The 24,979-nt window shown below is 35.4% G+C and overlaps 1 protein-coding gene across 4 annotated transcripts in view; it reads right to left on the bottom strand.

The window, feature by feature from the left end:
- Positions 1-24,979, bottom strand: part of SEPTIN7 (septin 7) — a 122,013-nt gene that overhangs the window by 83,165 nt on the left and 13,869 nt on the right. Inside the window, exons 1-4 of one of the 4 annotated variants that reach the window (XM_021699444.2) lie at positions 13,901-13,907; positions 10,355-10,359; positions 6,760-6,764; positions 5,118-5,220 (exon numbers count right to left, since the gene is read on the bottom strand). In XM_021699444.2, coding sequence (XP_021555119.1) covers positions 5,118-5,220; positions 6,760-6,764; positions 10,355-10,358 — 112 coding nt within the window. In that variant the 5' untranslated portion in view covers position 10,359; positions 13,901-13,907. Of the gene's footprint in view, positions 1-5,117; positions 5,221-6,759; positions 6,765-10,354; positions 10,360-13,900; positions 13,908-19,139; positions 19,145-24,979 lie in introns of those variants that run through there. The other 3 variants (XM_021699441.2, XM_021699443.2, XM_021699442.2) reach the window with 3 other exon arrangements.

The raw sequence follows: 24,979 nt of genomic DNA, 5'->3' as shown, positions 1-24,979 counted from the left end.
GATTCATTGTTTGCGTATAACACCCAGTGCTCCATTTAATACGTGCCCTCTTTAATACCCATCACCAGGCTAACCCATCCCCCCACCCACTCCCCTCTAGAACCCTCAGTTTGTTTCTCAGAGTCCATAGTCTCTCATGGTTCGTCTCCCCCTCCAATTCCCCCCCCTTCATTTTTCCCTTCCATCTTTTTTTTTTTTAAACATATAATGTATTACTTGTTTCAGAGGTACAGGTCTGTGAGTCATCAGTCTTACACAATTCACAGCGCTCACCATAGCACATACCCTCCCCAATGTCTATCACCCAGCCACCCCATCCCTCCCACCCCCATCACTCCAGCAACCCTCAGTTTGTTTCCTGAGATTAAGAATTCCTCATATCAGTGAGATCATATGATACATGTCTTTCTCTGACTAACTTATTTCGCTTAGCATAATACCCTCCAGTTCCAACCACGTCGTTGCAAATGGCGAGATTTCAGGGTTTTTTGATGGCTGCAAAATAATAGATTTAATATCACTTGTTTTCAAAACTATTTTCTGGTAAGATAAAGCAATCTATAGTCTGAGTTCTACTTCCTTGGAGAATTCTGGTAAAATCAGGATTTTACAATTAACTTTTTACTTCTCAGCATAGTCAAGTATAATTAAGAAGCACACAAGAGACAGTCAAATTTCAAGCTCAAATATGGTTGACACTTTGCTGAATTAGAGACCTAAGTGTCTTCATTATTTAATATGCCTGACATTGAGTTTTAAACTAAATTTTCAAATAAAGATTCAAAATCAAGAATTCCAATCTGTTTATCCTGGTGGCAATCAAGTTCTTCAAAATCTAAGCTAGCCTACCTTTCCAACCTAATTTTCAACTATTATAACGTCATGTCTTGGGAGTCAGATCCTAAAGTCAATGTTCAGTGCAGATTAATCTTGAAAACCCCCTATATCATCCATAAACCGCAATTACATACAAAACTGACAACCTGTTTTTCTTCCTACACCAAAACAGATACTTGTGTCTGAAAATATAAAAAGTAACTAGTTTATATTAACGCACCATATTGTCACTATACTAACATTCAGCAACGTAAAATATTCACCATATGAAAGTATGTGGAAGCTGAAAATGACCGGGGAAATAGAAAATTTACCTCTCCTACTTCATGCCTGCCCTAGGCTACACAACTCATTTCAGTGGAATGGCAGAAAAAACCGCTCACACAAGTATTTAAGTTCTCTAATTCTCAATCATTCCTGCCCCGCTATCCCCTCTCACTTCTCTGTCTCTTCCATTTTTTTACGAAAAACAGAACATCCAGATGAAATCATATAAGTTCAAGGCATACTGGACTCACTCTACTGAGCTCTGCACCCTACCCAATACCCCCAAATGAGCCTCTGCATAGTACTTAAGAACACACCAGACTAACTGAGAAGTAGACTGGGTTTGGTTTTACCATCTGCTTAGCAATGTGACCATGGGCAAGTAACCTAATCTCTCCATGCCTCAGTTTCTCTCTCTCTAAAATGGGGATAACAATAATACCGACTTCACAGGGTTGTTGTTAAGGTTTGTATGAGTTAGGTACGTACTCAGAACACTGCCTGATACATAATAGGTTATGCAGGCATTAGCTATTATTTTCCCAACTGGACCTTCCATTCAATGTCTATCCCAATTCTATTCTTCAAAAATCTGTCCTACTACCTCTCCTCCTCAAACAAGGCAAAAATAATCTCCAACTAGGGACAAGTTTTCCAAAGCCTTCAACTTCTATGGCCCTTAATTTTTGTATGCTTCCACTGATTCATATGTACTTCCTAGAAATGTTACTTACCTTTTTATGTATACTTTATGTTGTCACATAAATTATAAACTCCTTTAAGATATGGGAATATACACTATGCCTCCCTGATACAAGGCACTTAAGTAAGTACTCAATAAATTTTGCTTTTGAGGCAAGGTTACTAAGTAAAGGTTTCCCAACAAAAGACAGAGTTACATAAAGAAATCAACTGTTAAATATAGATTTTTCAGTTTGTAAAAATATATTAAGTCTTAAACCAAGAATCGTGGGGTGCCTGGGTAGCTCAGGCGTTAGGCGTCTGCCTTTGGCTCAGGTCACGATCCCAGGGTCCTGGGATCGAGCCCCGCATCGGGCTCCCTGCTCCTCGGGAGGCTGGCTTCTCCCTCTCCTGCTCCCCCTGCTTGTGTTCCCTCTCTCGCTCTGTCTCTCTGTCAAATAAATAAATAAATAAAATCTTTAAAGAAAAAAAAATAAGGATCGTTATTATGCTAAAACTACTCTGAGTTTATATCTCAAATACATCTCACAGGATGGCTAAAACTAACAACACAAGGTGCTGCTGAGGATGCAGAGAAAGGGGAACCTCTTGTACTGTTGGTGGGAATGCAAACTGGTGCAGCCACTCTGGAGAACAGTTTGGAGGTTCTTCAAAATGTTAAAAATAGAACTACCCTATGACCCAGCAATTGCACTACTAGGTATTTATCCAAACAATACAAAAATACAGATTCGAAGGGCTACATGCACTCCGATGTTTATAGTAGCATTATCAACAATAGCCAAACTATGGATGGAGTCCAAATGTCCATCCACTGATGAATGGATAAAGAAGATGTGAGATATGTGGGGGTGTGTATGTGTACGTGCGTATGTACGTACACACACACACAGGAATATTACTCAGCCATCAAAAAGAATGAAACCTTGCCATTTGCAATGATGTGGATGGAGCTACAGTGTATTATACTAAGTAAAATAAGCCAATAAATACCATATGATCTCACTCATATGCGGAATTTAAGAAAACAAATGTACATATGGGAAGGGAGAAAAGAAAAAAAGGAGAGAGGAAAACAAGCCATAAGAGACTCTTAATGATAGAGAACAAACTGAAGGTTGATGGGTGATGGGTATGAAGGAGGGCACTAGTAATGAGCACTGGGTGTTGTATATGATAAGTCACTGAATTCTCAGAAACCATTATTGCACTGTATGTTAACTAAGTAAAATTTAAATTTAAAAAAAATGAGGACTTAGCTTATAAGGAATAAGTAAAGAATAATAAAGTAAGGTTAGCTTTATGTTTGTGATTTGCAAACAAAGCTGTTAGATTTGGCCTAAAGTCAGAAAAACCAACCATGTGTTAGACACTCCCAACTATGTAGATGAAAAGACTTACTCCTTGCTTTCAACAAGTCTATACACAGACAGCTAATTAAACAATAACGTTCAAGGTGAAGTGGGTCAGGATATTAACACCCATTCTCCCCCCCCCCTCAGCTGAAGTCATATCGAGGAAAAGAAAAAACAAAAGTTGTAGTTCACAAAAGGACTGACCAGAAACTAATAAATAATATACTTTCCGAGATTGCATATTTCCTCTAAAAATCATTTCAGCTGACTTAAATCTTTTTCACCTGGAAAAATGTCAGAGATTTTGAACCAAATATCTGGCCTTGATCCCCAGATATTATTCTACTAAGTATATGTTCAAGAAGTTATCCTTCGAACTAAAATTTTAATATCGAAAATTTTTTTTAATTGTTATGGTGCTCCTAACAGACCTAGAAACTTTTCTTACAAATTACAAAATGATCTTATATTTGTTTACAGTTTGTCATTTAAGATCATAAATGTTATATATGTAAAGGTAAGATTTACTATTTCTTCACATATAATGATGTTAACTGCCCTACAAAAGGAAAAGTATGTTCTGAATGTTTTATCCATCTATCTATCTAGACCCACCTCTGCTTCACAGCAGCAATTTGCAAGCTGGGTATACTACGCTTCTACTCAACCAGAGACGGGCAAATTAACCAACTCTACCAAACATCAAGTTTGCAGACTTTGTACCATGTTTTAACTATTTAAACTATCGTAACACAGATATTTCCAAACAACCACAAAGTGACCATCAGGTAAAATATTCTGGTCAATTGATAAAATATTCTTCCCTTCAATGAAGGAGTATTTCAGAGTTAATTCAATTAATCTAATTCAACACCCAAATAAAAACAACAGGAGCTGAATGTAATTAGCAAAAATTAATGAACACTACAAAAAAGACCCAGCATCACTCAATTGTCTTTGTCAAGGACAGTGAATCCATTATCCTGTCTTTCACCTTCTTAAAACATATAGAGAAACACAGTTTCATCATCCTCAGGATTTACATTCTAAAGTCAGCCTATATGAGGTGAAAATATGATACATTTAAAATTACTACTCTTATATATGATATACTGTTTCTTCAAATATAACAACAATGGTACCAACATACAGTCAAAATGACCTTCGACAATCTCTTAAAATGGACTTCATGCAGGGTATGGTGTTCACAGGATAAAACACATAAGAAAAATGAGACTGAATTAGAGAACAAAGCCATATTTCACTCACTACAGAGCTTATACTCATTGAATGAATTTCCAGGGTAATCACTTGCATGATTATGAACCTCTACCCCACCCTTCTTTCTCAAATTCAGAGCATGTATGTTTAAGTTAAATGCTCATGTGATATGACTCCACTACAGTATATAAGCCAGAGAACAAAATTATCCTGTAATAAGTAACCACCAGACACTATTTCCTTTTGTAGCATTACCAATTGAAGAGAATTTCTTTATAGTGTTCTATTCCTCTACCACCCCCACTGCTTTTCAACTTTTACTTAGTTTCTAAAATTGTGCCACCTTAAAAAAAAAAAGAGGCAAGAAAATATATAATTCCTATCATGCCACCAAGTTAAACTTTAAGATGTATTCACATAAGGGGTACCTGGGTGGCTCAGTCGGTTAAATAACTGATTTCGGCTCAGGTCATGATCTCAGGGTCCTGGGATGGATCCCTGTGTGGAGCTCCCCACTCAGTGAGGGGTCTACTTGTGCCTCTGCCCCTCCCCCCTGCTCATGTGCTTGCATGCGTGCTCTCTCTCTCTCTAATAAAATCTTTTAAAAAAATGTACTCACATAATAAAACACGATTCCTACAGTCATTCAGGCTATTGTCTTCTTAAATTCATTGAGCTGATTAATAACTTAAAACTCATATCAAAATCCAATTTTAGTAAGAAAACATATCTTACCCACAACCATAAGTGTGAATTCAAACCCTCTCTTCACTGATTTTCTGTATACTTGATTTGGGAGATTTGCAAATCCCACATAGCCTTCAAGGTTCTTCTGTTGCTGAGAAAAGCAAAAAGGGCCAAGTTATTCATGTATCAACAAAAGTCTTCCGCCACACATTCCAAATTCCCGTCAATAACCTATTTTAGAAAACTATACAAACTATTATTCAAGGCAAATCAAATAGATTTTATAGTGTTACCAATAAAAGTATTAATTGCAACAATAAACAAAATGAATTAGGAATATGAGTGATTTGACAATATAATGGTCAATTATAAAAACACATGGGCAAAAAGTAAAAACTAAAGAAACCTGCCTCAGAGCAAAGATTTCAACTTACAATGAGTCAATAACAAGACTCTGACCAATCAGCTAAAAAAAAAAAAAAAACAATAAAAAATAAAGGGTTTTTCATAATAAAAAAATTCAAATCCCCTTATAGTAAGAACTCTTTTTTTTTTTTTTTAAGATTTTATTTATTTATTTATTGGAGAGCGAGTGAGAGAGAAACAGCATGAGAGAGGAGAGGGCCAGAGGGAGAAGCAGGCTCCCCGCTGAGCCGGGAGCCCGATGTGGGACTCGATCCCAGGACCCTGGGATCATGACCTGAGCCGAAGGCAGTTGCTTAACCAACTGAGCCACCCAGGCGCCCAGTAAGAACTCTTTTAATTATCCCTTTGCTCATACTAATTACCACAGGTATGAATTCCTTGAAATTTGTCTACTTATTCATGAAATGAAATCAAATGTTGAGTTTAAAACAATTTTCTCATAAATTCTTAAAACTCTCATAGTCAAGGCCAATCAGTAAACAATATCTTTCAAGCTATTAATACCAGGTCCAATTATGCCATTTCAGCATTTCAATTGATCCTGTTGCCTCCCTCATCAGGGACATCAGATTTATCCATATTTTAAAGAAAATCAGAATTCAGTTTTCCGCATGGTTTTTGATTCTTTGATGACCTCAACAATAATTTCATGAGTAATTCAAAGAAGCCTACTTTTAAATTGGTGTAGTAATTAAATCTGACTTTTAACTTACCCAATGGTGAGAAAAACTGTCCATAGTTCAGACCATCTGAGTGAGTAGTCTTACTGGTTAATTTTACTTAGAGGTAGGTCTTAGTCATCATTAAAATACAATGGCAAAATATTCCTAAGAGGTACATATTTCTCTTAAAAGTTTTTGACACATTTAATGTCTCATTAAAAAAAAATACTCATGAGATCAAAGATTAACTCAACACACTTGGATTTAACAAATAGCAATCTGCATTCCTCACCAGTATCACATGTAACAAAATATTCCATCCACCACCTTTTAGCCTTTTTTTTGGGATTCATATAAACTAATCTTTAAGCCAAATGCTGACAGGATAACCAAGCCAATTAAATGGAAAAGCTAGTTTTAAATACTAACTAGGATACTGATCAGAGTATAGTATTTTAAAACCAAATATTTGAAAGCCTACTATGTATAAACTAAAAATATGTATTAAATTTAAGGCTTCCTTAGCTCATATTTCATTCAACTGTAAGTTAAATTTAATTTAGACTGAAAACATCTCTGTAAAAATTATCTCATATACTCACAGCTACTTTGTAAAGAACACATTTCCATCATTCCAGTGTTCCAGATTCCAACAGAACAGATCCACAGAAGAACAGTAAATGAGGAATTCCAAGAATTGTATATGACACATTCAGTCCAAACAGGAAAGGCAAATCCATTGGAACATAGCAAAAAATAGAGGGAAAAATGAAAGTTACTTGCATGTAACTCAACAAATTAGAAATAAATTACAATAAAATAAGGACAGACTTTGTACATGTCAAAGTAATACTTTTTTTGTGGGATATAAGTCCCAGTGAGTTTTAATTAATGTGCAGCAGCTCTCCTGAAGACCTCTTATCTTTTTATAAAAACCAATTACTATGCCCTGCACTTAAAGTTTTTTTAAAAAAATGGTAGAAAAGCTGTCAAGTATGAAGTTTCAGCAAGGTATATAGGGACTGAGTTTAAAACCCAGGGAAAAAAATATAACTTTCATACAATTTTGCTTTGTCAATCCCTGAATTAAGACAGCCCATATCAGATAAATGCAAATGTTTTAGTTAAAAATCTTTATACATTGCTATATTTCAAGTTCTACTGATTAAAGTTCAGAATTGGAAGAAATACAGACTTGTGGATACAGGAAAGGGAAGGAAGCTAAAGATAGCAAGCAACAAATGGGAAGATGAAGTTAATGTGAGCTGTGAAAACTGAAAGGCAACCAACGAAGCACAGAGAAGAAAGTAGACTAATTTTGGACACAATGTCTGTGAAAAGTGTACATCTATATTTTATATTGACACAAACCTATGAGTTATATCACAACCTGGAGCAGATGATGATATTCAAATGTCAACTTCACAGAGGCCTGCCCTGACCACCCTATCTAAAATTACAACTCCATTCTCCTCCGCACTTTGCTGCAGCTTTATGTTTTTCTCCTCAGAACTCTTTTTTACCATCTAACATATATTTTACTCATCATATTTACTGCAATCTCCACCCTACTCCACCTCCAACTACAATGTGAGCCATCAAGGTAGAAATTAAATAAATTACATAAATTGTGGCATCAAAAAAGAAGCCACCATCTGGGAGAGTTGAAAAAGTATCAGGGAGAGTATTTTAGGTTGCATATTCAAGGACCGCTCCAAACAAAAGATATGAGAAAAATGCCCGAGAGTATGTCCCTGTGTCTTATTCATTGCTTTACCCTCAAGTCCTTGAACAGTCTTTGGCATATAGTACAATATTGGGAATGAATTAAGAAAAGGGGGGAAAGATGTCTAGGCAAAAGGCTGGGACCTAAAGTGGAGATGAACTTAGTACTTTTAGACCAGAAAGAAGGTACATGAACTACAATGAAGTAAGGCGGTGGATCAGGCAGAAAAGTGATAGAAAACGAGGTCAGGGAGGCAGGCAGAGGCCCGATCATGTGGGACCCAGCCAAAGTAAGAAATTTGGATGTTATTTTAGGCATGATGGGAAGCCACTAGAGGGTTATACACAGGCAAGTGACCTGACCTGATTTGTGTTTTAAAGATAGCTCTCACGGCTAAGAGAAGAAGTGGAGATAAGAAAACTAGTAAGGAGCCTACTGCAATAGTCCAAGAAAGAAAGGGTATACTGAATTTAGATGGTGTGGATGCAAGAAGAGATAAGAAGGATTCAGAATATATTTTGAAGGTAAAACTGCCAGGACATTGCTGATGCACTGGATGTGACTGGTGAAGGAAAAACAGACCAAGATAACTCCTACGTTTTTGGCTTAAACAACTCAATGGAGTGGTATCTCTAAGGAAAAACAGGAACAATGGGGGGGAATAAAAGATTAGGTGGTGAGGGCCCAAATCGTCAAAATCATAAACAAGTTTGAACATGTGAAGTGTGATGTGTCCATTATACATTCAAGAAGGCCAGTAGGCAGTTAAATACGTAAGTCCACAAAATGCAGGGTTGGTTGGTGCTGAAAACATAGATTTAGGAATCATAAGCATATAAGTAGTATTGGCAGAGGGTTGGATTCTCGGGGAGAAACTACAGATTATGGGGTCTAGCCAGACTCCTGGAGCACTCCAACACTGAGCTGTCAGGCAGAGAGTGAGAAAGATCAGTCAGCAAGAAGGAACACCAGGAATGGCTCAAGGTCACTCAACTGTGTTAAATGCCACTGAAAGGTCAAATGAAATACCAAAGACATAACCATAAAAATAATGTTACTGGTAACTTTGGATAAGAGCAGTCTCAGTAACATAGTCTGCTATGAGTGAGTAGGTTGAGGGTACACAATTATTTACACATAAATATTATAACATTTTAAATAATTCTGTTTTAAATTAAATTATTTTAAAATTAAACACATTACTTATCAGCCCCCTATAATTATTTCCCAGAGGGAGAAAAACATGTCCTACTCATCTCTATATTCCTAGCAAAGTGCTGATACATGAGAGCTATTTTAAAAAGCTAAATGGCTAAAATATATACTTTCAGGAAAATTCCTTCTAAGGAAAAAAACTGTGTCCAAAGATCAAAAAAAAAAAAAAAAAAGGACTTTGGGAATATACCAATAATATAACATGGGTTGACTAAAACATATAGACTTTTCACATTTCATAAGAATCATTCCTTACCCCAAATTCTAAAATCAACCATAGTCTGTAATTCAGAAGACTTAACCACCCACTGATTCTTTTCCTGGCCAAATAAAATGTTCACAGTACCAGTGTGAAATGTAATCTCTGGATAAGAAACATTATTTATAGATGTGAATGATATAACTGTGACACTTATAAGCATGTGAATATAGATAAAAGTATATTCTCACGCAGGCTTCTACCAAAATACCTTAGGGTCTCAAAAGTGTTACTTGATTTGAAATATGAGTTACATAAGAAAGAACAGTTATCAAAATTTTTTTTTATAAAAAGTTTATTTATTTATTTGAGAGACAGAGTACAAGCAAGAGAGTACAAGCAGGGAGAGCGGCAGAGGGAGAAGCAGACCTCCCACTGAGCAGGATGCCCAATATGGGGCTCCATCCCAGGACCCCGGGATCATGACCTGAGCCTACGGCAGCCGCTTAACCAACTGAGCCACCCAAGCGCCCCCAAATCATATTCTCTAAAGGCATATATTTACAAAAATCTTTTAGTTACTATGCCAAATCTCTATGGCAAAATTCTTATTTAAGAAAATCAAATCACAACAATTCACTGCTTGTTATTTCACTGTCTGTGGAAAAATCAACTTAAATACAATATCCAGTAATCTCAGTGTTTAACTTAATTAACCTTATTTCTAGAAATCAATTATATTTGAAGAACAAGATGCTTCAAGTAAGTTCCGACTGATAGATTACTGGAACCCTTAAGAATACTTCACCTTCTCTTGCCATTTGTTCCGATTCCAAAGAATAAAGTTATGAAAATCTTGGCATCTGAAATCCATTATCATTTTTAAAGGTCTGAACATTAATGTGTTTCAACAAATTTTCCAGAAGAGAAAAGCAGCAATTTATTTTGAAAAATGCCAAAAATACATTTCCATAACAACAAAAAAAATCGAGCAAGGGGAATTGTAACAGAAAGGAAACCTGACAAAAACCAGAATTTGAGGAAAATTAAAACATACCCATGCTACATGTACTACAAACCTTCAACTTCCCTCATCTTTACAAAATGAGACATTCAGCCCCAAATTACCTTAATATCACCAGAATTCTATTCCTCCCCTTAATAACTGCAATTTAAAAAAAATCAGGCTATAAACATCCAAGCTTTTTATCCATAACTTTAAATTTCAAAGATAAACATTTGGTCTCTTCCTAATTAACTTCAAGTTCAATTTGTGCCATTTGGAATTTAAAACATACATATATTGTACATTGTTTTATACATGGACAAAAATAATTTTCTTTCTTGTAAAATTTAAGCAATTCTAAGTACAAAAAACTATGCACTACAAAAGGAAAGGTTATTGATACATAATTTTATCTGTCTACTCCTTAGTATTCTTAAAAGTCTTACATCGTATACATAGATATAACTCTCCAGCACTTGCTTAGTCTTACATAACCCAATGGAAAAATTAAAGAATGTCACCATTTAAATGTTTTAAATATTTTAAGTATAACTGGTATAAAAATACCTACATTCCAGATTTAATAACAAGAACACTAAAATGTTACAAGATTACAAGGGTATGTCCTAAATGTTGGCTTTAATGTCCCCTCACCCGAATTTTTTTGAAGAGTTCATGTCTTAGTTTGCCTGCCCTCAGCTCCTCCCTTTACACTGAGATGAGCAATTATGTACTGATGAAACCAACTTTTATTTTCTCTATTCTGGATTCCTAGTTAATATGCTTAAAATATTTTAATATTTTAATCTATGAATATATGTAAGAATAAGATGACTTATAATTTAAAACTTTTTTTTTTTCTTTACTCTGAACCTGGAATCTAGATCTCTACGTATATAGAATTACCCTCTCACTCAATCAACATAGTTACTGGACCTTCACAATGTATGTACTAGCAATTAGGTACACAAAAATTAATAAAAACAAGATCCCTACTTATGAAACTAAGAACCCAAGGTCAGGTAAGTTAGAAGGCAATTATAATAACAGTGATAAAATACTACGATCTAGGCAAACATGAAGAATGGCTATGAGAACAAAAAAGGCAGGGGGAGGGGGAGGAGCTTGGTTCTATTCTTAGGTCAGATGCTTCAGATCCTAAAGGACTAGCAGGTCTTAGTCTGATGAGAAATGTGGGTAGGTGCTGGAAAATACGGGTCTCACGCAAACTAGTTGGTAACTGCAAAGGCTCAAAAGCAAAAGGAGAGCATGATTCTCTATGGGAACTACAAATTTAATACATCTTAGTTTCAGTGTCTGGGAGCTACAGCATAGGAAACTTAAGCAAAAGCCAGATCATGAAGGATTTTGTTAGCCACACTAAGGATCTTAGATTAGACTTCATCTTGGGCGCCTGGGTGGCTCAGCTGGTTAAGCGACTGCCTTCGGCTCAGGTCATGATCCTGGAGTCCCAGGATCGAGTCCCACATCGGGCTCCCTGCTCAGCAGGGGGTCTGCTTCTCCCTCTGCCCCTCATTCTCTCTCTCTCAAATAAATAAATAAAATCTTAAAAAAAAAAAAAGATTAGACTTCATCTTGAAAGCTTATGGAGATCATTAAAGGACTTTAAGCATAAGAATGCACAATCACATTAATTCACATGCAGAATCACATTCTTATTTTAGAAAATTACCACTAACAAGAATATTGAAGATGAACTATAAGTGTTCTCAGAATAATAGCAATCCCAAAAGCTGGTGCAGTAACCCAGGGAAAAAATTAAGACTTGAGCCAAGAAAGAAGTGAGGATGAAGAGAAACAGAAGCTAAAATTCAACTGTCTATTAAGGTAGCCACTAGCTACACGTGGCTATCAAAAACTGTGAAATTTAGCTAGCCTGAAATGAGATGGGATGTAAATGCAAAATACATGCCAGATTTTGAAAACTTAGTATGAAAAGAATTTTGAAAAATATCTTAATTTTTATAGTGACTGCATGCTGAAATGAAATTTTAGTCATATTGAGTGACATAAAATATGAACTAAAGTTAATTGCACCTGTTTCTTTTTACTTTTTAAATGTGGCTATTAGAAAAGCTTAAATTACATATATGACTTACATTAATTTCTACTGGACAGTGCTAGGTTAGATATTAATGAGATGAATTTACAGGTCTCTATAACTAACCCGGGGGGTGTTAAGATTGAGATTTCTGAATTTAGGTTTGAACAACTGGATTACGGTGGTACCAATCATTAAAAGCAGGAATCACTTTAAGGTGTTAACTGGACTTTAGAGAGACAAATGTCTAGTACACAGCTTGCATATATAAAAGTTAGAAGTTCTAGAAATGTCTGGGTGAAACAGATAAAACATTTTAAACCAACACTTAAATGGTAAGAAGGCCATGGGTATGAATCCAAATATAGTACACGAAGTAGGAAGCAGGCCAGAACCAACACCAACATCCCACCACCTACACAAATCTAGAAAAAGATGAGCGAGAAAAAGAATGAGGAAAAAAGAGGTTCCTAGATGCAGTTTAAAGAGATCAATTATAGTGGCCTTTTCCAAGAAGTGGTCAACTGTACCAAAAGCTCTGGAGTGATCAATATAGATATAGAAGAATCTACTTACTATCAGGGACCTTTGTCAGAACAGGGGAAAGATAGAAGAAAAATGCATATTGGAAGTAAATAAACAGTGAATAAATGCAGGGAATGAGTATAAACAATTCTTTCTGAATGCTCATCTGTGCAGAGCAATAAGGTAGAACCTGGAGAATAACAATGGGTCAAGGGAGGGTTTTAAGGGGAAAAAAAAAGATAGTTGCATCCATTTAAATGCTAATAGAAAAGATGAAGTAGACAAATGGCTGAAAAAAGGGTAAGTCAGGATACAATGTTCTAGAGTGAGGGATGAGGTTTTCTCCAAGGGCCAAAGACAAAATCATGTACTAATTCTAAGGAGAGGAGGACCAGGGAATATTAAGAGGTAACATTTGAATGAGCAACCACAAGAATAGAGAGAAAGACTAGGAGTCCATAGGAGACAGCCAAGCAACTCTATATGCAGGTTAAGGCTGAAGACCACAAATCTGTGTGAATGTATCCCAGAAGCCATAGAATCTTTTTGTCCAGTACCAATCTGCAACTTCAGTACAAGCAAACAGGCGTAGGAGTCATATGAAACTCTTATTTTGCAGAAAGTGTGCACAAAAGTACAAGGAATTACAGGAGCTGACAAGTATAGCTGAAGTGATTCAGTGAACAAAAATGAAAAGGGTCAAGGAAGAAAGGTAGGAAACAAGGAAATGAGAAAGCTAAAAGAATGTGAACTTGTGGTTAGAAAAGGCCATACAATTAAAATTTTAGAGGTGGAACAGAAGTTCTAGATGATAACTACATGGGACCGTTAAAATGATGGCCCAAGCACAACCCAGAAATTGTGAGGCTAAATTACTGAATTAGTTGTACACATGGGCACTAAAAATGCCCCAGAATGATGACAGAGCTTGGGGAGGAAAGGAAAACTAAGTTTTTTGTGCCATCTTGAATGAATAAATACAAACTGGCAAATTTAAAAAGTGTGAGAACATGCTGCTGTTAAACAGCATAAGCTTTAAAGAAGCAGGGCTTTTTTTAAAGGAAGAATGGTCTAGAGTCTAATCAGCACTGCCTAATAAAAGTATAAAATAAATCACATATGCAATTGTAATTACCCCACTAAACACATTAAAAAACTAAGAGTAAAAAGAATTTAACTTTAATAATATGTTTTATTTAACCAATGTATATACAACACTATTTCAACATACAATCAATTAAAAATTATTATGATTCATTTCACATATTCATTGCTCTGCATCCTTTTCTTTTGTAGTAATCTTTGAAATACAGCACACTTCATTTAGGACTAGTCACATTTCAAGTGCTGAGGATCCATGTGGTTAGTGGCTACTATACTAGATATAGATATAGAACATTTCAAGGATATAAAACATTTCCATCGTGCCAAAAGATCTCCTGGAGCACAAAATGAAATTAATAATAGTACCCAGTACTGGGTTAGGATGCTGGCAAATAAGCATCTCCTACATGACTGGTGGAATATAAATTTAAACCATTTCCCTGAAGAGCAATCTGGTTTTGCAGACCAAAAGTGTAAATTTTCATGCTCCCAGACTCAACACATTCCACTTCCACACATTCATAATTTTGAGAATATATTTAAGATTTAGCTATAAGAACATCTAACAAAACACAGTTAATAAAAGTAAAAGACTGTAAAAACCATGTCCCAAAAACAAGTGAAAGAAACAATATATCATGGTATTCCCATATGTAAAAATACCATACATTATAAGTTTTAGAAGAATAAGCATGACAGATAACATTATATTAAGTGGAAAAACTGTTTTAGACAGCTGACACAGTATTATGTACCTTTAAACATTCTCTTGTGTGCACACGGAAAACAATTAAAAGGATAAAGACTGGAGTGACAGTAAAGAAACTGACAGGGTAAAGATCTCAGAAAATTCTCTCCTTCAAAAGCAATGAGAAAACTGTCAAAATCAACTTCTTCAAAACTCTGGAAGTTAACAAAAGTCTTGCAGCCATCCACAGAGCACTTATCCAAAATAAGGGGGCTGAATCTGGGTAACTTGCCTATTCTCATCTCCCCTCCCAGCTCCACAGTAGCCTTGAAAACCAACAGCACACAATCATGGCAAAAATCAGCATCTTGACAGCAACTGGAGGAGGCAGGACAGGCTCTTTTGAAGCCCTATTCCCAGACAACTATCATTATTTGGCCTGTCTGGTGTTGCCCTAGAAGACTCCATAAATAACCACAAAGATAACCAGAGATTTCAGTGACAACACACAGCACAGAAAGCAGAATTTACAGAAAGTCACCAAACAAACAACAAACAGCAATAAGAAACCCTGGAAGGAGATCTGAGCAAAGTTGCCATGTTGTATTATTTAAAAGATCCAGTTTTTAACAAAAAATTATGAGATATGCAAAAAACACAAAAAAGAATGTCCCATATACAGGGGGGGAAGCAATCAATAAAGACTATTTCCTAAGAACACCAAAACATTAAGCAAAGGCATATTTTTCTTACATATGTTCAAAGAACTAAGGGAAACCATATCTAAAAAACTGAAGGGAAGTATGAGAACAATGTTCACCAAACAGAGAATGTCAATAAAGAGACAAGAAAGCATTAGGGGCGCCTGGGTGGCTCAGTCGTTAAGCATCTGCCTTCGGCTCAGGTCATGGTCCCAGGGTCCTGGGATCGAGCCACATGGAGCCCCGCATCGGGCTCCCTGCTTGGCAGGAAGCCTGCTTCTCCCTCTCCCACTCCCTCTGCTTGTGTTCCCTCTCTATGTCTCATTTATATCTGTCAAATAAATATATAAAATCTTAAAAAAAAAAAAGTATTAAAAAGAACTAAATATTCTCAAGTTAGAAAGTACAACTGAAATGAAACTTCAGTAGAGAGGCTCAATAACATATCTGAGCTAGCAGAAGCAGCAGCAAATCTGAAGACAGATCAAAGTAACATTAGCCAGTCTAAGGATTAAATATTCAATAAAAAGGCATATATTGGCTGAGTAGATTAAAAACCATGATCCAATTATATGGTGCCCACAAGAAACTCTTTTTAGAATCACAGACACAACTACCTTGAAATAAAAAGGATTTAAAAAATAAAAAGAGAGCTGGAGTGGCTCCAGTACACAAGTTAAGACAAAATTGTTACCAAAGACAAGGATCCTTATACTGATTAAAACATCAATTTATCAAGAAGGTATAACCATTATAAACACATATGCCCCTAAAAACAGAGCCCCAAAATACACAAAAACTGAGAGAATGGAAGGGAGAAATAATACAGTTCAACAATAATAGCCTGACTTCAATACTTCACTTTCAAAAATGGGTTAAACAACTACAAAGAAGATAAATAAGGAAAGAGAAGACTTGAACAGAGCAACTAGACTTAACATATGTAGAACACTGCACCTGAAACCAGCAAAATACATTCTTCTCAAGTGCACATGAAATGTTCTCCAGGACAGACCATATATTAAACATCTTAGTCTCAATTTTAAAGGGTTGAAATCAGCTATTGTGGATAGTCTTCATATACAAAAGAATGAAATTATAAATAACAAAAGGAAATTTGAAAAAGTGACAGCTGTGGAAGTTAAACATTACACTCTGACCAATGGGTCAAAGAAATCACAAAGGAAACTATAAAATTTGAGATTAATAATACTACTATTTTAAAAAAGCACAACATACCAAAACTTGTTGAATGCAGCTAATTCAGGGCCTAGAGGAAAAGTTATAGCTATAAATGCCTATGCTAAAGAGAGAAGATCTCAAATCAATTACCAAACACTTAACCTCAAGAAACTAAAAAAAGAGGAAACTAGATGCAAACCAAACAGAAATGAAGACTAGGGCAGCAATAAATAAAATATGTAACAAACATAATACAGAAAAAATGAACCAAACCATAAGTTGGTTCATTGAAAAGACGAAAATTTAACAAACCTTAGCAAAGACTAATCAAGAAAACAACAGAAAACACTCAATAATGAAATTCATAATGAAAGAGGGCAAATCACTACTAACCTTACAGGAACAAAAAAGATTATAACGATAAACCTCTGAATAAGTGCATGCCAACAAAGTGAATAACCTATAGAGAAATGAAAAAATTGCTACAAAGACACGAACTACCCTAAACTGGCTCAAGAAGAAAAAATCTTAAGTCCTATAAAAAAATAAAGATGGGGCGCCTGGGTGGCTCAGTCGTTAAGCGTCTGCCTGCCTTCAGCTCAGGTCATGATCCCGGAGTCCCAGGACCAAGGCCCGCATGGGGCTCCCTGCTCAGCGAGGAGTCTGCTTCTCCCCCACCCCCTCTCAAATAAATAAAATCTTAATTAAAAAAATAAATAAATTACATTAGTAATCAAAAACCTTCCCACAAAGAAAAGCCCAAGTCCAAATGGTTCCACTAGTGAATTCTACCAAGTGTTTAAAGACTGCTCAATCCTTCACAAACTAATCCAAGAAACAGAAGAGGACAGAACATTGCCCTGTTTTACCCTGATACCAAATCAGACAAACACATCAAAAAACAACAACAGACAAATGCCTTTTATATACGTGCAAAAACCATCAACAAAATACTGGCATACCAAAACCAGCAATATAAAAAAAGAGTATACACCATGACCAGTGGAATTCATCCACTGATTGGTTCTTCATATGAAAATTAACCAATGTAATACACCATATTAAGTAAATAAAGCAATAACAATAACAACAATAAAAAAAAAAAAACCACATGATCATCTCCACTAGACACAGAAAAAGCACTTGACAAAAAATCCAACACCCTTTCATGATAAACACAGTTACCAAACAAGGCATAAAAGGGAACTTCCTCAACCTCATAAAGCATGTCTAAGAAAAACCCACAGCTAACATCATACTCAGAGGTGAAAGACTAAATGCTTTCACTCTTCAGGAACAAGGCAATGATGTCTAGTGCCACTTCTACTTAACACTGTTCTGGAGGTTCAAGCCAAGGTACTTGGCAAGAAAAAGAAAAGGCAATCAAGTTGGAAAGAAGAAGTAAAACTATCTCTATTCACAGATGACATGATCTTATAAATAAAATACCTTAGCAAATCCACTAAAACACACACACACACACACACACACCATGAACTAATAAAGTTGCAGGAAACAAGATTAACAAAAACTTACATTTCTGTATGCTAGCAAAAAACCTAAAATGAAACTAAAAAAAAAAATTCATTTGTAATATCAAAAAATAAAATACTTAGAAATAAATCTAATAAAAGAGCAAATATTACACACTGAAAACTATAAAACACATCAAAAAACTAAAGATCTAAGTAAATGAAAGCTCTTCTGCATTCATGGATTAGAAGACAATTTTGTTCAGATGGCAATACTCCCCACACTGAAAGTCCCAGTTGGCTTCTTTGCACAAACTAGCAAACTCTCTAATTCATGTGGAAATTCAAGAGACAAATAGCCAAACAATCTTGAAACCATACAAAGCTAGAGGAGTCACACTTCCTAGTTTCAAAACTCATTTACAAAGTTATAGTCATCAAAACGGTGTGGTACAATTGTAAGGAGAGATATACAAATCAACGGTGGCAATACACCCTTACATTTTATGGTCAACTATTCTACAAGGTTGCCAAGACAACTTAATAGGAAAGTGTTTTTTCAATAAAAGATGGTAGGATTACTGGATATTCATATACAAAAGAAAGAAAATAGTTACCCACCTTACACCATGTACGAAAGTTAATTCAAAATGGATCAAAGACCTAAATATTTGTAAGATCTAGATCTATAAAACTCTTAGAAGAAAACAGTTGAAAATCTTCATGACCTTGAATTAGGAATGGTTTCTTAAATATGACACCAAAAATAATACATCAATAAAAAAAGGTAAACTGGATTTTCTCAAAATTAAAAACATTGTGCTTCACAGAATACTGTCAAGAAAGTGAAGACAACCCATGGGAATGGCAGAAGATATTTGCAAATCATCTACCCAGTCTGTTCTGGACTTATATCCAGAATATGTGAAGAATTTTTACAACTAAATAAAAAGGCAAATAACCTGATTAAAAATTGGGTAAAGCATTCAAATAGACATTCTTCCAAAGATTTATAGAAGTTGCCAATAAGCACACAAGGAGATGCTTAACATCATTAGTCATTAGAGAAATATAAAATAAAACCACAATGACAGCACCTCACAGCTACTAAGATAGTTTAAAAAGACAATGTCAAGTGTAGACAGATGTGGAGAAACTGAAAACCTCATACATTGCTGGTGGGAATGTAATATACCACAGATACTTTGGCAAAGAGTCTGGTAGTTCTTCAGAAAGTTAACATACAGAAACCCTTTGATCCAGCAATTCCACTCCTAGGTATATATCCAAGAGAACCAAAAGAATAAGTCCACAAAAAACTTGTATTTAAATGTGTACAAAAGCATTATTCACAATAGCCAAAAAGTAGAAAGAACACAAATACCCACCAATGGGTGAATGGATAAACAAAATGCAGTATTATCAATCTAATGAAATACTGCTCAACAACAAAAAAGGAACAAAGTACTAATACATACTACAGCATGGATGCATCTTGAAAACATCATGCTAAGTGAAAGAAGCTAGTCACAAAACACCAAATACTGTATGATTCCATTTATATGAAATGCTCACAACAGGCAAATCTATAGAGATGGAAAATGGATTAGTGGTTGCCAAAACCTGGGAAGCGGAGGGAATGGAGTAGTAATTACTAATAGGTACAGGGTTTCTTTCTCTGATGAAAATGTCCTAAAATTAGACAGTGGGATGGCTGCACAACTCTATGAATATGCCAAAAACAACAGAACTGTACAATTTAAAGGGGTGAATTTTATGGCACATGTGAATTACACCTCAATAAAGCTGTTATAGCAGGTATGTAGTATCTACAATACACTACCTTTCACATATAGCTTGTGTATTTCCTTCGTGCAAAAAGATAGGAAGAAACTATTAACATTGCTTACCCATACAGATGGGTGGAAAAGTGATAGTGGGGAAGGAGAATAGGGTAAAAGAGATGAGAGGTGGGATGGATACTTCTGGACATACTGTTTTACAGAGTTGACTATTAACACCATAGTAATGTTTCAAATATCCCCCCCAAAAAAACCCAAATCAGGGCGCCTGGGTGGCTCAGATGGTTAAGCGTCTGCCTTCGGCTCAGGTCATGATCCCAGAGTCCTGGATCAAGCCCCACATCAGGCTCCTGGCTCAGCGAGGAGCCTGCTTCTCCCTCTCCCTCTGCCTCTCCCCCTGCTCATGCTCTCTCTGTATCTCTGTGTCTCAAATGAATAAATAAAATCTTAAAAAAAAAAAAAAATCAGCCAAGATGTGAGAAGAGCTCAAAATGGACTTGAAACAGTAACAAATGAAACAAACTGTATTTCAAACGAATAACTCCACTGAACACGGTAAGGAAGGAAGAACACAAGTATCTTTGGAAAACAGTATTTTGACTACAGAGTTTAAAGACAAAAGAAGTATACACAAATACTAGTCTACTAAGTATATCTATAACAGCAATTCTGAAACTACAGTTATATATGTATCAGATATGTACAAATATGTAATAAAATGTGGATGAGGGCCAGGTTGTTCGATGTTGGAGAAAGGACTCACAAATAAGGGGGGGGGGGGAAGGCTAGACTGAACCTTATGTTAGTGCAGGGTTTCTGGAATCTGAAGACAAAGTATCAGATTCGTTCAGAATTATCAAAGAATTGGTTTATCGGTATGAATTCATGGTTTTTAATATACATACACACATATATTTATATATACACATGTGTATAAATATGGGTGTGTAAATGTATATAAATACACAATTTCCTAGATCTATCTGCTCCAAACACCTAGAAGCAATGACAGCCTAATAGCAATGAACACTTCCAGTGCTCAAATCTTGGTTTCTAAATACTATTCTCAAATAAAAGTAACTTGGTACTCTTTGGAAAAATGACTGATTCCAGGACTTAGGCAGGAAAAATACAAGATGAACCAAAAAGTAAGGAAGTGCTCCCAAAAACTGATAAGGCATGTTGAGATGAATAGGAGCCAACTTTAAAGAGCTACCAATGGTCAAATCCAGGACAATTTGAGCAACAAAAGTGATCAAGTTAATTTCATATGTCCATACCAATATAAATAAATAACTGAATAAATGAACATGAGACACAATAGCTCTTTCTTACAAAAGAATTCCAATTCAAAAAAGGTAGCATAATGGAAACAGAAAATTATATTAAAGCTAACAGCACAGTAATAACTGTGACAGGCAAAAATTGACAGTGGATAAAAAGTATAATGAGAAATAAGTTATCTGAATAGTTCAACAGAAGACTAGTATCTAAAATATACAACTCATTAAGAGTTGTATAAAAAATATACAACGGACCAAAGATTATAACAGACCTCCAAAGACCTATGGATGGCAAAAAAGCACATAAGACCCTCAATGAGTCAGTAGGAAAATGCAAATTAAAATCACAATGAAGTATTTCCAATTCTACTAGAATGACTAAAATTAATTAGAGTGACCATCCCAAGCGTTGCTGAGTATGTAAAGCAACTATTCTTATACACTGTTGATGGGAACGTAAAATGTTACAACTATGTTGGGAAACAGTTTGGCAATTTCTTTAAAAGTTAAGCACAGATCTACCAATGACTTAGCTTAAGTATTTACCCAAAACACATGTAATCATGTGCCACCATCATTACAGCTTTTTCAAAAGTTTACAAAGAAAAAAGCCAAAAGAAAATATATCCAAATTTTAACATAGGTTGTATTTTGCTAATTGGACTCGGAAGTAATTTGGTTTTATACTATCTTCTATGTTCCAAGTTTACTATTAAAGAACTTGAAGCATTTCCATTAAAACAAAAAACAAAAGGATCACATAGAAAGAAAATGAAATAATGTTAACCACAAGTCAGTACGGATTTTTATTTTTAATAAGTAAATCAAATGTTTTTTATTTTCCATTTCTGACAAGTTCATTAGACTGCAAAAGAAGAAATTATAGGAGATAATTCTCGCAAGATTTCAATCACGATGTGAACTTGAGCAAGGCGGAGAAACAAAGGCTGGAATACTTTAATAAAATAAGGTGGATTAAGAGCTGACCAGAAGTATGTCAACTTCCATAATTATACACAAGGATCCATCCTTAATTAAGCCCAGATAACATTATTGTACCCCTTGATGAAAACATAATGCTAACACTTGTCAAACCTGCATATGATAAAAGCTGAAAAAGATAACAAATACTTTATATGACATACTCAAAATCCAAATGAAATTTAATATGGAAATATATGGATACAAACCATGTCCTTTTTCACCACCCTGAACTGGAATCTGAAGACAAAGTTTCAGATTAGCTCAGAACTATAAAATGGAACTGCAAAAATAAGAAGCCAGTGGGGGAAAACATTTCACCTATCAAAAAACCCCCCTTAAAAAAAAAAAAAAAAAAAAAAAAGTGTTGAAGAAGCAAGATAAAACAGTAGCGCAGGAGGAAAAGGTAGAAAAATCTTAGTTGACATTATGCTCCATAGGTCAGTAAGAAACTAAAAGTCACCCTAAAACGTAGTTTAACTCCTTAACAAGTTTATACAGCATGTACAAAAGATTTATTCTGATCTGTAATTTTAAGATCAAAAGATACTCAGTTCCTTATCAAAAGGTAAGTGAGCAGGGATATGTACCAAATGAAGACAGTTCAGAGGGGAGTAACAACAATGGTTGGAGGTATATAACCCTGTCATAAAGAAAATGTAAAGACTAAAAGTCTCTACAAAAGACTCAGAGAAAGTTGTATTCAGACTATTAAATAATAATATTAAAAAGAGAAGTTAGACTTACTTTTTAGTCTCAAGGAGTAAAAGAGAACTTCTGAATACAAATATAAAAGACAGATTTCAGATATATACAAAAATAGGAAGAAAAAATTAATGGTGACAGCTATTCAAAGATAAAATGTGCTTCCTCAGAAGGTAGTGAGTTTGTAACACAGGCTAAACCAGCTCCATCCGTTAGAAATACAACACAAACCACACATGCAATTTTAAATTTTCCAGTAGCCACATTTTTAAAAAGTAAAATTAACTGTAATAATATATTTTAACTCAGTATACTCAAAACATTTCAAAATATAATATAAAAATAAGTCATGTTATATTCTTTTTTCAAAGTATTTTCAAAATCCTTTGTGTATTTTACCTTTATACCAAATCTCAATTCAGACTAGACACAATTCAAGTGCTCAACAGCCATGTATGTTCATGGTTACAGTACTGGACAGGGCAGGGTTAGACAGCCACTTGACAGGTATGCTGCAGAGGAGGAAATTAGAGCACTTTCTGCATAATTAGATTAAATAACTTGATCCATCTTCCAATCCTGAGATCTTGTAAAAATATCAAAAAAATAACAAAAGTAGTATCAAAAACATACTCAAAATTTTCAAAAGATTAACTTTATTCCATTTTAATCCGTCACTGTTATGCTTTTTACACTCATGACAGACACACATATACACACACACAAAATCTGCATTTTACTAGAATTCATTCTGAACACAACACAGCAATTTCATCAAAGAATTCAAATTATTTCAGTATATATCTCCCAAACTAGCTTCTTAAAAGACATCAAAGCCATTTCTTGTCATAATACCAAATCCCATGACTCATAAAATGTTTAACTGATATTCATCCTAGTATTGCTTACCTAATAAAAAGAAATCAATAAAAATATTATCCATTTTTTTAAAAAACTTTCTAGAGCTTATCTACATTACAAACCATATAGGAAAATAGAAATTTGATTCCTCTTATGGACTGAATTGTGTCAATATGTTGAAGCTCTAACTACAATGTGACTACTATATTTGAAGACAGGGCATTTAAAGAGGTAATCGAAGTTAAAGGAGGTCTTTACAGTAGAGCCCCAAACACATTCAACTGGTGCCCTTATAAAAAGAGGAAGAGAGGGGCGCCTGGGTGGCTCAGTTGGTTAAGCGACTGCCTTCGGCTCAGGTCATGATCCTGGAGTACCTGGATCGAGTCCCGCATCGGGCTCCCTGCTCGGCGGGGTGCCTGCTTCTCCCTCTGACCCTCCCCCCTCTCATGTGCTCTCTCTCTCTCATTCTCTCTGTCTCAAATAAATAAATAAAATCTTTAAAAAAAAAAAAAAAAAGAGGAAGAGATACCTAAGACATCTCACTCTCTCTTCACGAACAAAGGAAAGGCCATATGAGGACACACTGAGAAAGCAGCTGTCTGCAAGCCAGGAAGAACCTTCACAAGAAACCAAACCTGCTCACACCTTGGACTTCCAGCCTCCAGAACTGTGAGAAAATAAAAGTCTGTTGTTTAAGCCACCCAATCTGTGGTATTCACCCAATCTGTGGTATGATAGCCCTAGCAGAGTAATACAGTTCCTAAGAAAGTACTTTTTAAAAAAATTGTATTGCAGGGGTGCCTAGGTGGCTCAGTTGGTTGAGCATCAGACTCCTCATTTCAGCTCAGGTCATGATCTCAGGGTCATGGGATCAAGCCTTGAGTCTGCTGGCTCCATGCTCAGTGGGGAGTCTGATTGAGATTCTCCCTCTCCCTCTCCCTCTGCCCTTCCCCCACCACGGTCTCTCTCTCTCTCTCTCTCTCTCTCTCAAATAAATAAATCTTCTAAAAATTTGTATTGCAAACCAAATTGTATTACTGTTGAAATTACTCATAAATTATAAATATATCTGTTAAATTTACCCTACAACCAAAGATTTTAAAAGCCTGCCTTAGTGAGCTACTGAAGTAACCAAAATAATTTGATATCTCAAAATTGTAAGTTCTATTTTAACCCATAACCAAGGCCTTCAACTTATACTTCATTATAAAAAAGAATTCTATTCAAGATCAGTACTATATACACAATAAAGCTAGAGAGTGGTAGGGAGCTCAAAAAAGTATGCCACACATCACAATACTGCAAACACT

This window comes from Neomonachus schauinslandi, chromosome 12, assembly GCF_002201575.2.
Source record: "Neomonachus schauinslandi chromosome 12, ASM220157v2, whole genome shotgun sequence".
Classification (NCBI taxonomy): Eukaryota; Metazoa; Chordata; class Mammalia; order Carnivora; family Phocidae; genus Neomonachus; species Neomonachus schauinslandi.
The sequence above is the reverse complement of the archived record's forward strand: the minus strand, read 5'-3'. Positions and strand labels throughout refer to the sequence as shown.